At 41.8% G+C, this 17,748-nt stretch overlaps 2 protein-coding genes and 1 long non-coding RNA gene across 13 annotated transcripts in view; 1 reads left to right on the top strand and 2 right to left on the bottom strand.

The window, feature by feature from the left end:
• Positions 1-1,215, bottom strand: part of CSRNP2 (cysteine and serine rich nuclear protein 2) — a 14,663-nt gene extending 13,448 nt beyond the window's left edge. Inside the window, exon 1 of one of the 2 annotated variants that reach the window (XM_077870018.1) lies at positions 1,071-1,215. The gene's annotated coding sequence lies outside the window, so the exon portion shown is untranslated. Of the gene's footprint in view, positions 1-529; positions 833-1,070 lie in introns of those variants that run through there. The other variant, XM_077870016.1, reaches the window with a different exon arrangement.
• On the top strand, positions 916-17,748 carry LOC144296814 (uncharacterized). 3 transcript variants are annotated; one of them, XR_013363764.1, is made up of 6 exons: positions 916-1,310; positions 2,446-2,526; positions 8,309-8,589; positions 11,895-12,046; positions 17,005-17,057; positions 17,162-17,748. It is a non-coding gene; the product is annotated as an uncharacterized LOC144296814 (long non-coding RNA). The 3 variants fall into 3 exon arrangements; XR_013363762.1 differs by lacking the exon at positions 2,446-2,526; XR_013363763.1 differs by lacking the exon at positions 2,446-2,526 and having other exon boundaries at positions 11,805-12,046.
• Positions 7,743-17,748, bottom strand: part of TFCP2 (transcription factor CP2) — a 60,813-nt gene continuing 50,807 nt past the window's right edge. For 3 of the 8 annotated variants that reach the window (XM_077870026.1, XM_077870019.1, XM_077870027.1), the window contains 8 exons: positions 17,364-17,452; positions 15,491-15,557; positions 15,006-15,099; positions 14,014-14,104; positions 11,905-12,029; positions 11,340-11,482; positions 9,674-9,725; positions 7,743-9,246 (listed from right to left, as the gene is read on the bottom strand). In XM_077870026.1, the coding sequence (XP_077726152.1) occupies positions 9,209-9,246; positions 9,674-9,725; positions 11,340-11,482; positions 11,905-12,029; positions 14,014-14,104; positions 15,006-15,099; positions 15,491-15,557; positions 17,364-17,452 (699 nt within the window). In that variant the 3' untranslated portion in view covers positions 7,743-9,208. The remainder of the gene's footprint in view (positions 9,247-9,673; positions 9,726-11,339; positions 11,483-11,904; positions 12,030-14,013; positions 14,105-15,005; positions 15,100-15,490; positions 15,558-17,363; positions 17,453-17,748) is intronic. The other 5 variants (XM_077870022.1, XM_077870020.1, XM_077870024.1 and 2 more) reach the window with 5 other exon arrangements.

Raw genomic sequence — 17,748 nt, 5'->3', positions numbered from 1 at the left:
TTTAATGGGCACCCCTGCTGAGCCCTTGGGCTCCCGGCCCATTTCTCCGATGCCCGCTAACCTTCCCGCTCATTCCCGGCGTCTGCGGCCCCTGCCCAGCCTTCCCCATCCCTTCCTGCCTGCTACTCACAAATTCCCCACCACTCCTCCCACATTTTCCCCTACTCGCCCTCCCCTTCCTTCACTTCCCTCCATCCTGCATCACCTCCACTCCGCTGCGCGCTCAACCCTCATCCGCAACCCCGCCGGCTCCCGAGCCGCCCCCGGGTCGTGCCCCGAGCTGCCCCCGCAGCCGGGGCCCGCGTCCTCCGCGCCCCGGGCTCCCACGCCTCTCCCGACTGCTTCCTTCCCCGCGGCGACCCGGCTCCCCGCCCCCCGACCGCTCCCGAGCGAGCCTCCCCCGTTTCTGACCCCTCCATCCGCGCGGCTCTGGGGGGGCGGGGGGAACCTCTCCTCCACAGCCGCCCGCGGGCCGATCCCGAGAAAGGACGAGGCGGCACCCTCCGCCCCGCACCCCCAGGCCCATTACCGGCCCCGCCGCGGCTGCCTCCTCCCGTGATGGTCTCTGCCGCCCCCGCGGCCGCCGCCGCCGCCGCCCCAGCCCGGGTGGGAAGCAGAGAGGACAGAGCGAGTCCCGGGCCCGCGGCGACGGTCGGGGAGTTCCCAGGGCGGCAGGGCTGGGAGGGAGGGCGGGTGGGCAGGTCGGCCGGCAGGCGGCGGAGGGCGGGCGGCTCCAGCGACTCGGGCGCCCCCGGTAGCAGACGCCCAGAACCGCCCCGGCTCCGGCTAACAATAGGCTCCGGCCGCAGCGCTCCGGCTCTTATAGGCGCCGGCACGTCCTGCCCGAGCCCCGGGGCAGGCTGGGAAATGGAGTCTGCGTGCCAGCCCCCCCGCCCCCCCGCCCCCGCGGCATGCCGGGAGTTGGAGGCGACCACCGGCGCGGAGCCCGAGAGCCGCCGCCTGCGGACGCGCCTCGGGGGCGAGGTCCTCGCTGCGCTGGAAGCTGGGAAAGCGAGTTTGGCGCCGCTGCAGCCCTTCGGGCAGGAAGGGGGACAGCCCGGGCCACAGACCTGCGGTGGCTGAACGAGGCTGCCCCCGACGCTCCCCGTTCCTCTCGTCAGGAGCGCACTCCCGTGCGTAAAGGCCGTAACCGCCTCAGGCTCGCCCCTGGGAGCTGAGGCGGCCGCCGGGGAACGGCGGCGGGCAGGGCGCGCGCCTCGCCGCAGCGCGTGTGGACCGGCGGATGGCTTCCTGTCAAAACCGATCTTCCGTGGTGTCCGAGCCTCACAACTTTGCGACTCATTTTTGAGGTGTGGAAAACGGCGTCTGATGCGGAGGCCGGGAGTTCTGCGTCGTTTGCCAAGGACCCCCAGCCCAGGTCTCCTCTGACGTGGAAGGCCCCGCACTGTGGGAGGTGCCCCTCCCTCCCCTCCCCCACCACGGCTCCGTGCTTGCCTCTACTTTGCCCCTCCTGGACGAGATTTTACTCCTTTATTCACGAGAGACACACGCACGGAGAGAGGGAGCGGCAGGCTCCACGCAGGGAGCCCGACGCGGGACTCGACCCCGGGTCTCCAGGGTCACGCCCCGGGCCCAGGGCGGCGCCACACCGCTGAGCCACCCGGGGAGCCCACTAGCCTCCCTGCAGTTCCTTCAGGGATGGTGCTCTCCCCCCAGGGCCTTTTGCCTACCACACTGTCCCTAGCAGGCCATAGAACACACTCCTTCACTTAATTAGTTGCTGAAATGTCCCCATATCAGATTTTCCTTTAACCATTTTTCTGAAATGGCGCTAACATCTCTTCTTAGCATTTACCACTTGATGTATATTTTTTCAGTCTTCTCACAATTGACTAAATTCCAGGAGTCCTAGGAATTGCTTTGTTTATTGTATGGTGAGCAGCACCCCGTACAAAGCCTGGTATTTGACATTTAGGAACTCTCTAGATGTTTACTGGGTATTTATTGGTTGGATGGCAGGACTTAAACTCACGTTAGGATGGTTCCATAGCCTAGTGCACTTTTCACTGCAACCAAGAACTATGGAGCCAGATCTGCTGGCTATCCAAAGCATCTCTCAGCGTTATTTTATTTTATTTTTAAGTTATTCATGAGAGACACACAGAGAGAGGCAGAGACACAGGCAGAGAGAGAAGCAAGCTCCATACAAGGAGCCCGATGCGGGACTCCATGCTGGGACATCCGGGATCACGCCTAGGAGGAAGGCAGATGCTCAACCGCTGAGCCACCCAGGCGTCCCATCTCTCAATTTTAATACTAAGAACTGGCTTGGGACAAAATGCCCCAAATCGCAGTCCTCCCGCCTCGGTGACATGAGAGGCTCCATGAGGCCAGGAAACAATAGTGCAAGATGAAAAGCAGATCACAAAAAAACAGGCCTTAGCTTACCACGCACTGATCATCTCCCTATCTGCTGAGATTTAGGTATAACACGTGTTCTGGAGCCAGACTGCCTGAATACAAACCCACTCCTCCTCCATCAGTAGTAGTATGACCCTTGGCAAGGTATGTAACTTCCCTGTAACTTAGCTTCCTCATCTGCAAAATGAGGAAGACAGTATGTAGCTCAAAGGGGTTCGCAAAGTTTACTTAATATGGTATAAAATGTTCACAATATAGTCAGTGCTATGTAAATTTTCATGATTGTCTTTCCCGGACACACAGATCATAACAGCTCCAGGCTACTCTGTAGAATCAGTGAGCGGAGTTATCAAATACTAGCCAAAAGGCCACACTGGATAGGTTAAAAAAGCATCTCATATGCCCACACATTCACAGTTTGAGTCATGGAAATTCATCAGGGTACCATTAGCCTCAACGCCCATGATTTGTAGGTTAATGACACCAGGATAGCCAAACCAAAGTTAGTGCATCACTTGAAAACACAGCAGAATCCAATTTGGCAGTAAGCTCTACATCAGTCAGCAGCTCACCTGGACCTGTAACATCACAACTACAGATCATAGAGCCAGCCACTTGTTCACCATATTTCATGGTCTTGGTAGAATCACTAGATGAGTTACTACAATGGTGCCTCTGCCTGCTGCCTTAGCAGGGCCTATAGAGGCCAAGTGACCAGAAGCTCAAATGCAGAATAGAAACTACAAAACCAAAGTGAAAAGAAATGCTAATAGCGTTTGATCTGCCCAATACTAAATGTTACTGCTGTGTTCCAAATCACCTGCAACGTACGTATGAACCAGCTCAGAATGCACAAATCACGAACGGGTGGTTTGTTTTTGGGACAAAAATGTCAAAGCAGAACAGGAAGAGATATAGAACCAAGATCATCAGCCACAGATGAAAACCAAAGGTCAGATTTCATGTCCTGGGCAGTGTTTACAAATCTGTCTTGTAGTTATGTCTCTACACATAGAGGTGATTTTGTAATCAGTAGTATTCTAAGTATATTGAGCAATTGGATTAAGGGTACTAAATACAAAATAAAACTGTTTTATGCTCAATATTCTTTTAAATCTCCCAAACAATCCTAAGTATTATCTCCTTTTTAAGATGAGAAAGTTGAGGTTTAGGAGAATATTTTGTTCAAGGTCACATCCAGGAAGAGCGAGATCTGAGATTTGAACAGAGGTTTATCTGACACCAAAGTATATATTGTATCAACTATTCTTTACCACCAAAACAAGAATACACTCCCTGGAGGGGAGGGCAGGGAGTTGGAAATTAATAGGTCAGAGGATACTATGTGTAAGCTGCTGCTGCTCCTGCCTTTTTTTTTTTTTTTTTTTTTAAGATTTTATCTATTTATTCATGAAAGAGACACACAGAGAGAGGCAGAGACACAGGCAGAGGGAGAAGCAGGCTCTATGCAGGGATCCTGGGACCGGGATCATGCCCTGAGCCGAAGGCAGACACTCAACTGTTGAGCCACCCAGGCGTCCCCTGTGTGTAAACTTCTTAGAGAAAAATAGTTAACCTGTAGATTTAGCCCTGAGGTTGACGTTACCTTACTAATTTATATTTAACAATAATCCAGATCTAGAGAGGCAGGCACCTTCCGTGACTAGTTGCACAACAACAAAAAGATCAGTGTCAGGACTTAAAAGTGCCACAGCAATTTAAAAGCACAAACAACAAAGAAGCTGCATGCTTCAGGAAGATTTCAAAAAGGACACACACAAATTGATTAATATAGGTGCAGAACACACGCTCTACTTAAAAAAGCAAAATAACAGGTTTAAGGAGGTAGAGTGCAGGGGGTGAGTTTAGTGAGGGCAAGCTTGATAAGCCTAAAAGAAGTGGATGAAAATTTGAAGTTATAAAGATATGTAGGGAAAGATAAATTTAAAAAATCAGACATTAGGGGATCCCTGGGTGGCTCAGCAGTTTGGCGCCTGCCTTTGGTCCAGGGCGCGATCCTGGAGTCCTGGAATCCAGTCCCGCATCGGGCTCCCAGCATGGAGCCTGCTTCTCCCTCTGCCTGTGTCTCTGCCTGTGTGTGTGTGTCTATCATGAATAAATAAACAAATCTTTAAAAAAAAAAAATGCTTTTCTTAAAAAAAATCAGTTCAGAGAGAAAACAGGAATCTGAAGTAATTAAAATGAGGAATGTTTACCTCATCTTAATACAAATATATGAAAACACAGACTCCATGAGAAATACTGGTTAGTACTCATGCCCCCAAAGAGCCCATACAGTACAAAATAGTATAATAATATAAATACAATAGTGTTTTTTAAATAGCAAGTTTCCTTATAATTTATATTAATGCAACTGAAAATTTTAATTCATAGAGACCTTTTAAATCTCTGAATTAGAGAATGCAAATGCTAGACTTAGGTACAATTTGTTGGCTAGGCCTGTGTTCTAAGGAACAACACAGAGGAGATGTAGAAGTGAAAAGGAGAGATGAAAAAGGAAGAAGTGGAAAGAGATGGATGTTTAAGGTCAAAGGTAACATACAAGGTCATTAAATGAAGCAAAAAGGAGAAATAAAATATTCACAATACAGAAAAATAAAAAACAGATGCTGATGTCACATAGGGCATCTTCTTTCCAGTTCATTCCATTTTGTAGTGGTAGAAAATTCTTCCTCATTTACACCTTAGAACTTGTATAATGAAACAAAAATTTAATCGCAAAACTAAAAATAAATGTTCTAGCTTTAGGGAAAGCCTTAGCCTAAAACTGAGAACATAGATCATTTCCAGGAGAAGCAGAATGGTGCAGGATACTCTGTATGAAATGGTACATAAATGATGCAGCTAGGTGGGGCGTTGGTAGCATTCCTGTTGAGATGGGAGTTCTTGTAACGGGCCAGTAGAGGCCACAAACAGATCAAATTCCTATAGAGGAGCCATCCATAGCCAAAGAAGCAGAAGGACAATTCAGTAAAATGATAAAACAGCCCAACTTCAGCTCTCTGAGGAAGCTATCTGGAATTGTTAGGTATTGGCTGGAGAAAAAACTACAGTGAAGAGGGATTAAGTTCAGTCTTGACCTCAAATATTTGCACCCCAAATTTGTGTTACTTTCAAAACCAAAAGCTGAACCTTCACTCAGTCCTTCGCAGTAGTTTACAAGTCAGCCCAAATCTCTGCAGCACCCCTGTACAAGACTTGCTGAGAATACTCCTCCATTAGGCATAAATTAGAAAGGACTAGTTCCATTTTACCAAGCCTTCTTCACCCACCAAGCTTCCCAATGCTCCTTCAACCCAGTGGTGAAATCACACTCTACCCTTCACAGCACACCTAGTGCCTGACTGTGTCTGACGTCCAGAAATCAAGAGTATCTGCCCCTTCGTGGGGACCTCACTGTCTCAGGTCTCTCAGGCTCTGGTTGTCTTGTATTTGTTGTACTGTACTCTTTCAGGCACTATGACCATTTCCATTTCCCCTCCCTTTAAGTAGCTTCCTAAATAAATCATTTATGGGGTAAACATTCTGACTAGGCCATAGTATTGGACAACCTTATTATTTAACAGCCATATTTATGTAACGACTAGTACCTAATCCTTAGAGTCCTGCAATGACCTACCCTCTCTTTTATTTCCCAATAACTCCCTTTTAACTATCAAGTCTTTATACAGCTGATTCTTCTAGATACAATCCATCCCTTCCAGGGAACAGTACCTACAATACTAAGTCAAATAGGAGCCTACTGCACTTCTCAGGAGGGCCTAAATCCTAACCGTTCTCCTTCTCAAATACCCTCATTCTAATAAAACCATTAAACCATCTGCACAGTTTAAATATCAACTGTCACATTGTTAAAAAGATAAAATCCAGTAAATTTTACTTCCAGGAATATATCTTAGAGGTACATGCAAAAAACTTATGAAGATGCATGTTCAAATGCCCTTAACCTAAACATCCATAGGGAATGGCCATCTTTAAAAAAGAATGATGTATACTATGAATTCTAATAATAGATGTTCAAGATATGTTAAATACAAAAAGCAAATTGCAGACCGTTAGTGTAACATGAGCCCATCTGAATAATTGGGGGGGGGCAGGGAGGGAGGGGAATGGGAGGTACTTTTAGCCATGGTTATCTATCTATCTATCTATCTATCTATCTATCTATCTATCTATCTATCATCTATCTATCTATCATCTATTTAAAAGATTTTATCTACTTATTCATGAGAGACATAGAGAGAGAGAGGCAGAGACACAGGCAGAGGGAGAAGCAGGCTCCATGCAGGGAGCCTGACGTGGGACTCGATCCTGGGACTCCAGGATCACATCCTGGGCTGAAGGCAGGCGCCAAAACTGCTGAGCCACTCAGGCGTCCCATGATTATCTCTTTAGAGTGGGACTAGGAGGTAAGTAAAAGGTAACCCTTCTTTATTGTTTGAACTTATCACTTTGTGTATTATTTTCATAATAAAAAAGCTAGTTTAAAATTTTCATTTAATTGAAAGGATCAGTAATAATAGTAAATAGATGTGACTCTTAAAAGCAAGTTGAATAGCAACATTCTATCAATATACCAACTCTTACTAATTGTATAGCATTGGCACTATACTTTTTGGAGCTAAGGAAAGCCTAAGCAATTTTCTGGTTAATTTAGGGATCTGTGATTGCAAACATGTATAAATTCATTTCTTTTTTTTTAAAGGATTTATTTATTTATTTGAGAGAGAAAGCGTGCACAAGGTGGGAGAGGGACAGAAGGAGAGAGAGACTCTCAAGCAAACTCCCTGCTGAGCACGGAGAGAGAGCATGATCTGAACCGAAATCAAGAGTTGGACACCCAGCTGACTGGGCCACCCAGGCACCCCAAAAAAATTCACTTCTAAAATAAATTTGAGATTACTCTGAAAAAACTCTAATCCTAAGTAAATTAGTAACTGTAATTCATGGTAAATATATTAAAAAGAATTCTGTATATCATTTGCAGTAACGAAGAGTCACAGATTCTGAAGGGACCTTAAAAGTCATCTAGCCCAACCCTCCTAACCTAAAATTTAGATAGAATAATAAAAAAAACAAAAAACACCAAAATCAAAAAAATAATAGCAGCTTGCTGAGGAAAAAACTGACTTCTCTGAAACTGAGAACAGTCCAAGGAATATAATACAACCAGAAATATCCCCCTTTTCAAACAGGGACATCTGGTAATCAGTACTTTCATTAAAAAAGTATTTTGGCCTAATATGTCAAGTTGCCCAGGGCAGTTTTTAAAAGTCACTTGACTTCATTTTCCAGTTTCAAAGTTTTCAATTTCTTTCAAACCAAAAGAAATCAGACCATACTGTGAGTTGATTTTAATGAACAAAATTATCTGTATAAAAACATTTAAACTTTATCAAATGCTTTAAAAACACACACGCACAGATCCAAATCCATTACATAATCTTTGAACATTATCTCTTTTCACCTCAACATGAGTGAAGGGACTTCTGGATAAAATTCTACATGTGAAAAAAAGACAACCCATAGTCTCACACATGTATGCACGCGCGCACACACACACACACACACACACTCACACTCTTTAAGAACTAAAATACTTGGGAAAAGTGTGACTGGGATGGGAATGAATTTCTCAGAAAGCTTCTATAAAAGAACACTACACAGGTAAAAGAAGTTCCTATGCCAAGGGAAGATGCAGAGAGGGGAAAGAGAAAGCAGGGCTTAGCCAAACTCATTAATAAATAGTTTGAGAAGCTCATTCAAGAACAGTGAATTGGGGGAGTTACAGAGGACCCCTCATTTTCACCACCTCAGAGTCTGTGAATCTGATAACCGATGATGCTTCAAAAGTACGTTACGTTCTCGGTTTTTTACAAGTCTTGATCTATTCATCATTATTTAGGTGTGGTTTGTCCCTGTCAGCGGTGGATTCCTCAGTTGTCATGCAGTGCTCTGCTCTCCTATCCACCAGAAGAGCCATGGTCAGAGACCGCAGTAAGCGTGACATCGCAGCCGGTGGTTAAAGAGCCAAGATTGCCCGGGTTTGGATTTCAGCGACACTATGTGCTAGCTGCCTGTCACTCGGCAAGCTCCTCAGCCACTTTAGGTCTCCGTTTCCTCACCTTCAATTAGGGATCATTATTGCCTACTTCATAGAGGATTGTTAAAGAAGAGCTCAACAAGGTAATCCACTTAAAGGTTGTGTCACACTACGAGGCACAAGCAAATGCTCAGTAAATGTCAGCTAAAATTACTATTAGTCTTGGTATTACAGGGCAACCAAAAGAAAAATTCTATTCTATTTCTGTATTTCTCCTCTTTGGTGAGGTTTTCAGGGGCCAACTGTGGCAAAAGCCAGTACATATGATGCAAAAGAAGATTGAGGATCTAGTCTTAGGAATATAGATGTTCACTTTTATATTAGAAAAAAATTACATGGCTCCATATCACAAAATTTAACATCTTTCCATTAAACATCACACAATTCTCATCATCATTATGCCCTACAAACACCCTAAATGGTGTGGAGTTTCTAATGATATTCAACAACAACAGAGTCCATAAATTTTAACTAAGAAACGGCTTCGGAAATGCACATTGGGCAATAATCTGTGTGTGCCACAAGAGCACAGCCCACAGATGGCTGGGGTTCTGCTTCTTTGGCCAGGGCTCCCCCATACACAGTCAGGTGGGTCAGGTTCCTGCAGACCTTCAAATCTCCAGGGGCGAGCGACTCCCCTCAGGAGGGAAGCTTCCAAGAGGTGAAGGAAGCAGCAACCACTGAGGATGGAATGCCCGGCACCTACTTCAGTATGATATGATAGCTATCATTGGTTTCTGCTGTAAAAAAAAAAAAAAAAAAAAAAAAAAAAAGAATAATCTTTAGTCACTTCTAAAACACAGCAGGAGGAAAAAAATATGGTAAGGATCTTTTGAGAAGGGAGGAAAGGAAAAAACAGCAGGACAAAGGGCAACATACTTAATTAGCATAAAATGCTTACAGTAAATATGCATTATAAAAACAATGTGCTTTAGTTCCTCATTTGTCCACAGAAAATGGGAGGGAATGGGAGAATCATCAGTTACACTTTGTCTACCCTGATAATGGCAAGAAGCCAATTCATACAAAGGAATAATCTCCAAAGCTGTCACTTTCCCCACTTCAAGTATGGTGTTAATACTTTCCTTTTCTCCTCAAAGAAGTAAAACCATGAAAAAAAAATCTCAAATTCCATAGAGAGAGGCATCTGTCTTACTATTTTATTACCTTTCATTGTGTCCAGAATAAAACAGGCTTCTTCCTGAAAGTTCTGTATCATCTGAGAAAAGCAAGAAAAGTTGCTAATTATTAAAAACTTGGGTTTGCTGCATTTATTCAGACTATATGGCTTTTCATTATATTGGATTTAAGGGAAAAATAATCCTTTGTTTTGTGTTCTCCCATTCAGCTTTTAAGTTTTAAAAGCTTAACAGTCTAGGGGTGCCTGGCTGGCTCAGTTGGTAAAGCACACAACTCTTACTCTCAGGGTTATGAGTTCAAGTCCTAAGTTGGGCATTGGAGCCTACTTGAAAAAACATTTTAAAATAAAAAAATAAAAATAAAAGCTAAGCAATCTAAAACAACTGATCTTAAAATAATAGTATGCATTTTCCTGGGTTAACCTCAAGTTCCAAGGGTACTTGGACACTGATGGGCTCATTCAGGAAAATCCAGGTATGTATCTTCCATATATACTCTTACCCCAAACCATGCGAGCGCCTCTTTGATTTCCCCTACCCACTTTGCCTTCTAAACTCCCTTCTCTCATTTTATAAAATAAAGGCATAAGTTTCACCCTCCTGGAATCCTACCAAGCTGCCCTGCCCCAGGGTATAAAAGTCCCCAGGATGCCAAAGTGTGACTGTTAATGTGAACTTTAATGACTGGGTAACAAAGTCTTATGTGAGTCACATGGTTTCTAATTCTTTCCTTACACCAGAACCGAAGACTGACCTAATCACTGTCAAATGATAGGTGAATCAAAATAATTCTTTGTAACATCACTATATAATTTCTGGCACCTAACGCCAAAAAAAATAACAAAACAAAAAACAAAAAACAAATCCAGTGATGCTGTTATAAAAAACTCCATCAATTCCTCTCTGTCAGTTTGTGGGAATCAGATTCCATAGCACTTATATCTAGGAGGATAAAACAGAAGGAAGTGGTGCTGAACTCTTTCATTCTAGAAATCAGTAGAGAGTATTCATCTATACATGAATTAATGTGGGCAGTCCCATCCATCTCATTAATAGATACACTTCTAATACATTTTTCTTAATGTTTAATAATTTATCAAAACATGTAATACATTTATGTTTATTGATTATATAATTATGGTGATCATTCTATTCAGAAGAAATAATTTTTAAATTTTAGTGAAATTCTTTTGTTGAAGCAAATCTGTTTCAAAGAAATATGATATAATTAATAAAAGATGTTTGAGCATAAAAATAGGTTTTGGAAAGATAAAATTCTATGGGAGAAGTGAATTGAAATAGGAGCTCAAGGAAACAAAAAACTTAAAAATTATATCCATGTATTTCTTTAAGACAGTGATGGTGGTATATTAAATCACTCTTCTATTTAGGTTACATGGAATATAGTTAGAATAGTGATGTAACCATTTCATTTTTAAAGGTTATATAATATGCCCAGAAATGACATATTTTGCAACTATTTAAATTTAAAACAAAAAAAATTTTAAGTCAACCTAAAAATGTACAAGAGGATACGTGGTTTTTAAAAATTATTTTAGAAAGTAAGTAAGCAAAAACATTGCAAAAGCCCTGGTCTAATCAACAGAGCTCTGTGCCCCTGTAGGATTGCTCTTGCTCCTGTCACATGCCCTGACAAATTGTCATGTGGTGGTTCAGCTGCACCGAAAGTCTACCTCGTCACTAATGAGCACATGGATTCCAGTTGGCCCCTGCTTGTAGATCTGGCTGATTTGGCGAGGGGAAATGCTGAAAAGCTGAGCAATTTTTTCTGTCAGTTCAACAGCAGTCAGTTCTTCTAGATAGATGGCGTGGTACACTGCAAAAGGGACAGAGCAATGGCAGTCAGTACATGTTTCTCTGCTCTTAAAAAGGTAATCTGATTACTAGGAACGCCCACTTTTCTAAAGGACTCAGAGTCAGACTGCCTGAGTTCAAATCCTGGCTTAGCCACTTGCTAGCTGTGTGACTGCAGTGAGTTACCATCCCTAAGCCTCCTTTTCCTCATCTAAGTGTTAGTGATAACAATAAGCCTACTGTAAAGTAGAGATGCCGGTTGTAAAAATTAAAGCATGTAAATGTGCTGAGAATAGAATATATATGAGGAACTCAATAAATGTTAGCAATTACCATTATTCTAGGAAATGCTGAAACTGCTGTTGGAGGAATTCCCATGGCACAGGCCCATAAGTCATCTCCTCCCCTTTCTTAACATGTCCTGGCCTGTCCAGAACGACCTACCGAAGAAAGTACCATTTGAGTCTCCATCCTCATGCTTCTGCTGCTGCTGCTGCTGTTGTTGCTGCTGCTCTCTCAACTGCAAGGATTCCTGACAAACATAAATGGTTAGCCTTGGGCGCACCATCCTGAGGAGGAAAACAAGGTTGTTAGTCTTACGGTTTTCGTGGGAAGCACGTTTTAAGGGAGAGCTTATGTGTCTACATTAACACTATGGAGTTGTGGAGTTGAAAACTAGCAGCCTGTGGACTAAGGAAGCTCATTTGCTGTTTGATTAGCTCTCCATTGGGTGCATGTGAGCATGTGGGTGTGCGCCCACGTGTGCGTGTGTGCATTTTAACTGAATTTGTTCCAACATCATATAAACCTCTGAAATTCTGGCTTTTCTTGAAAAATTAGATCTGGCAATCTGAGACCCTCATTCTTACAAGGAAACAATCAGCTGTTCTCCTTGCATGATGCATGCATTCTTTAGTATACCCCAGATTTGACTGTTGCTCATTATTAACATGTAGCCTCTGTAGTCATTTGAGCTTATGATCTTTGATGTAAACATCAGAAATACTCAAAACGTGTGAGCCACTGTTGCATGGGTCCAGTTCAACATATACCTTCTCCTTAGAAGTGCCACTATAAAACAGGGAATATTATTTCCCTCAATTACCTTCTCCTAAGTAGTCTAATAAGCCTCCTGTCCATTCTTACTTCTTAGACAACGGTATTCAATTATCTCTTAATATGATCATCTCATTCCTATTTTTTTTTTTAATTTTTTTATTTATTTATGATAGTCACACAGAGAGAGAAAAAGAGGCAGAGACACAGGCAGAGGGAGAAGCAGGCTCCATGCACCAGGAGCCCGATGTGGGACTCGATCCCGGGTCTCCAGGATCGTGCCCTGGGCCAAAGGCAGGCGCTAAACCGCTGCGCCACCCAGGGATCCCCCATCTCATTCCTATTTTTAACTGTTGTTTTATTTTTGAAGAGAGCGTGGATGTGTGCACCCATGAGTGGGGGTGGGGTGGGGTGGTCAGGAGGTGGGAAGGTGGCTGGAGGAGGAGCAGAGGTGGGGAGAGAATCTTAGGCAGGATCCACACCCAGCATGGAGCCCAAGGAGGGACTCCATCTCATGACCCTGAGATCATGACTTGACCTAAAATCAAGACTTGGACTTAACCGACTGCACCACCTAGGAGCCCCTTAAATGCTCTTCAAATAATAGGTTTTAAAAAAATGAAAATCCATTCTTTTTTTCTCCAAATCATGAACTTCTGAATTTTTCCTTTCTTTAAAATTTTCCGAGATCAGAGCCAACCTGATTCAACATTTCTTGTGATGTATCCAAACAAAATACTTCACAATCTGTTTCATTAGTTAGTCACTGATTTGGTTCTGTGGCATTAACCTGTATGTTTTTTCCATTAATATTGCCGCCTATTTCAAAGTGTAAATCCCAAATAAGGACTACAAATTGCTCTGTATTATAGTTTGTAAGTAAACACTTAAGTAGTTCCTCTCCAATTCAAGAATGACCTCAAGTTAAGTTGGACTTGGGGCCTTTGCACCTGTTGTTACCTCCTGCCCAGAGTGTTCTTCCATCATATGACCCCACAGCTTCCGTCCTTCTCATGTGTAACCACCCCCACCTCAAAGGTCTTTCCTGACCATATTCTGGGTACTCTATAGGTTATAACCTTGTTTTTGTTTATTTCTTTGGTTTTCCTTCAAAGCACTTTTTACTATTGAAAATACTATTCATATTTTTATCTCATTCCACATTAGAAAGTAAACTCATAATAATGAGTCCCTTGTCTGTTTTGCTCACCAATGTATCCCAAGAGCCTACAATAGAACCTAGCTCACAATAGGGGTAGAGTATTTATCAAATGCAAAAACTACCTAGAACTGAAAAATGGGATATCATGGGGAATTCCTTGGATCAGCTATAGAAAAGGGTATTTTTCATATTCGTTGATTTGGTACACAGCTGGCATTCAAAAAGAATGTTTTGACAAAATGTAGTTAGCTGTGCAGAGAGTACTATGGAGAGTCCTGAATCCAAACCCATTTGAAATCCAACCTCACTGATATTTTTATACACTAATTACATACCGGCCTTTTAATGCATTAAAAAGTCTGATTCCATCTGCAGGGCCACAGATTTGGATCACATCATCTCTAGTTAGTTTCAATAAATCTGCCCCTAGAATAAATATAAGAAAACGGGTCATAAAGGCAAAGACTGTCTTTGTAATGACCATTGAAATGGTTATGTTATGTTACAGTCCATAATCTTTTGCATAATACATAAGCCTCTCCATGACCTGCCCCTGATTCCTCTCCCACCTCAACTGCCACCCAATTACCTTACCCACTTAACCATATGCTTTCATCACACTAATGATATCTAATGAGCAAGCTGTTCGTCCAACCTAAAATATCCTTCCACTGTCTTACCAACAGACTCTTCCTTATCCTCCAAGAGTTACCTTAGGCATTATACATGTTCCCTAACCCCAGACACTCCCCCAATACCCTGCTTTGTACCACTTATCTACTGCATCACAACTATTTTTTTTCAGGGCTTTATTTTGATTTGATTGGGGTTTTTGATTTGTTTTGGGGTTTTTCTGATACTAGATGATGAATGATCAGAAAGTATGCCTTACCCTTTTGTGTATTCCTACCATACCTGGTACCCAGAAGGTGCTAAATAAAAGTGGAATATACAAATAAAATACAACACAGTGGTATCAAGGGGGAAATTTCAAACTACCTACAAATGCCCTTGATAAAATACTGTAAGGAATATACATTTTAAAAAGTATTGTGTAGAATAAATATTTTTAAATTAAAGTAAGTTTAAACTAAGAAGTCTTTCCTTTTAAATATTCACAGCACAGATGCAGCTGGTGAGAAAGTCTGAAGGGTTCTATGAAATTCACTTAATTCTAAAAATGCACAAAGATCTCTTCCTCTCTCTCTCTCTCTCTCTCTCTCTCTCTCACACACACACACACACACCCTCACATGTATACTAGAAGGCCGTAGAATGTAAAGGAATATCCTGTGCTGAGAAAAACAATAGGACAAATAAATTTAACCTGAGAAGTTTGTAAAAAGCCTTGTGAACGTAGAAAAACGATTTCGATGCAACCACTGCTGAGCTTCCTGAGGTGTGGTTGTTGGCAAGAGGTTCTGAAAGAGAAAGCAAGCATTTCCCCCCCCTTTTTTTTTGGTAACTAAAGAGATTTATCTCTTACATCATTAGGTAACACAAAGCCAAACACACCCACACTCAAGCCTAGTTTGCTTGGAAGTTGTTTATACCTCATTGATCTTCTTTCCCTGACCACGTAAGAAGCCTATGGAATTCCATTCTTATCTTCCTTACTAGACTGTAAGCTCTTTAAATGCAGGGGTCCTACATTAACTTGTTTCACATCTCTCGTCCCTAACATAGTGTCTAATTCATAGTCAAAATTCAATAAATCTCTGTTCAATGAATAAATATTACTCCTTAAAAGTTGGGCATTTCTACTGAACTGCAGAGTCATCAAAGTATTAGTAGACATTGCAAATAACTTACATTTAATTTTAGACTTACATCTGTGACTGGAGGGGGTGGCTCTGGCTGGTGGTTTGGTGAACCATTTCTAAAGAAACATTGAAAATGAAAAGGATGAGTCCATGACACAAACTAGAGTTCATCATCTGATTCTTCACACTAATAGTCTAAGCTAGAGATATTTTTTCTTTAAAAAATTTTTAAGGGCAGCCAGGGGTGCTCAGTGGTTTAGCACTGCCTTCGGCCCAGGGTGTAATCCTGGAGACCCAGGATCGAGTCCCATGTCAGGCTCCCTGCATGCAGTCTGCTTCTCCCTCTGCCTGTGTCTCTGCCTCCCTCTCCCTCCCTCTCTCTCATGAATAAATAAATAAAATATTTTAATTAAAAAAAAAAAGATTTTATTTTTAAGTAATCTCTATACCCAACGTGAGGCCTGAACCTATAACCCTGAGTTCAAGAGTTGAGTGCTCCACTGACTGAGCCATCTAGGCACCCTCAGGCTGGAGATCTAAAAGAATCTGTGCTGTTGCATAAAGCACTCTTAGTGTTATAGTCAATACTTCTCTTACCTAAAACATGACTCTTAAATCCTATATAATTGCCTAGGAGTGCATGTCTGACTCAGTCAGAAGAGCACGTGACTCTTGACCTTGGGGTTGTGAGTTCAAACCCCAAACTGGATGTAGAGATTAATAAAAAAAATAAACTTTAAAAAACATTACAAAAAAATTGCCTATAAGTAGACCGCATAATCCATATGTATGGTAAGAGATTTTTCTTTCAAAACATATTTTCTTCTTTTTCTTTTTTTGCCTTAGCTGCAAAATTCAAACTCAGTATTCAAATTTAGTAATTAACTTATCACCAGGCCCAATTATCTATTCCCTCTATAACTCCTACCTATTTTTATTCTTAATTGTTATATTTTGAATATTGAAGCTACCTTAATTACTTTTAGAAGCAGACTGAACATAGAACCTACATTGAAAAACAAACATTACAACCAAAAAAAAAAAATCACACATTTAGTAGCCTATTTCAAATTTCAATATGACTTAAGTAAAATATGTGTTAAATGCTAAGACTAAAGATAACTTATTTTAACTGGCATAGGCAACTGTACAAACTTTCAATTATCTCTGATGATAAAAGACAATAGAGCAAGATTAAATATATCCTATAGATAATTATAAAATTTCATTTTGGCTATCATCTTAAACCTTCTTCCCAAATTATCAAAGATCTATAATTATTAGGTATTAGGATTATCTTAAAAAGTAATAAAACAGGAGTGCCTGGGTCGCTCTGTTAGTGAAGCATCTGCCTTTGGCTTGGGTCATGGTCTGGGGGTCCTGGGATTGAACCCAGCATCAGGCTCCCACTCAGCAGGGAGTCTGCTTTTCCCTCTCCCTCTGCCCTTCTTCCTCCCTGCTTATGCTCTCTCTCTCTCTCAAATAAATAAATAAAATCTTTTTTTATATCTTAAAAAAAAAAGTAACAAAATAGATTTTCATGTTTGTACAACTATATTTCAGTTCCTTAGGACCACACTAGTGAAAGTATGCACAGGAAGTGAAATGACCACAAGGTAAGCAGTGACAGAAGTGAAAAGCCCAGAAAATCAGTCTCTGAAGTCACTACAAATGGGCCATAAATGTTTTCTTTTTTTTTTTTAATGGTGTTTTCCAATAGGAAGAAAAAAGAGGAGAAAGGACTGCATAAAACTCTTTTCAATCACTTTTGAAGATAATCCAAACCTCAGCTAATCCATGGATCCATCAAAGAGTGACTGAATAGAAGGACTTACTGATTTAGAAAGAGCTTCTATATGAGAAGATAATGAGAGAAGACATATTTAGGACAAACACAACCAAATTTCATTTCCCACACTTACCCTTCCCCAAGAGAAAAACTGCTGTGGGAACTGTTGAAGCCAGGTGATGGGGAATTATTGACATATGTGATCTCGGGCCACGGAGAACACTAAAAACAAAGAACAACTTAAATACTGAAAAAGTACAGGTGACCCTAGTGTCCACCGAAATATTGTTACTCGAATAGCACATCTTCATCAGCAAATCTTAACTGCACTAGTAAATCTTGACCAGGCTAGAAGTTGTGGGTTTTGTTTTGTTGTTGTTGTTGTTGTTGTTTTCCAATTGAGATATAATGGACATACAACACTGCATTAGTTTCAGGTGTACAACAATGATTTGATATACATATATAGTGCAAAATGATGGGATTTTCTTTTGAAAATAAATTCGGAATAAATTGAA

This window comes from Canis aureus, chromosome 25 (assembly GCF_053574225.1).
Source record: "Canis aureus isolate CA01 chromosome 25, VMU_Caureus_v.1.0, whole genome shotgun sequence".
NCBI lineage: Eukaryota > Metazoa > Chordata > Mammalia > Carnivora > Canidae > Canis > Canis aureus.
This window is presented reverse-complemented; position numbering and strand designations above follow the sequence as displayed.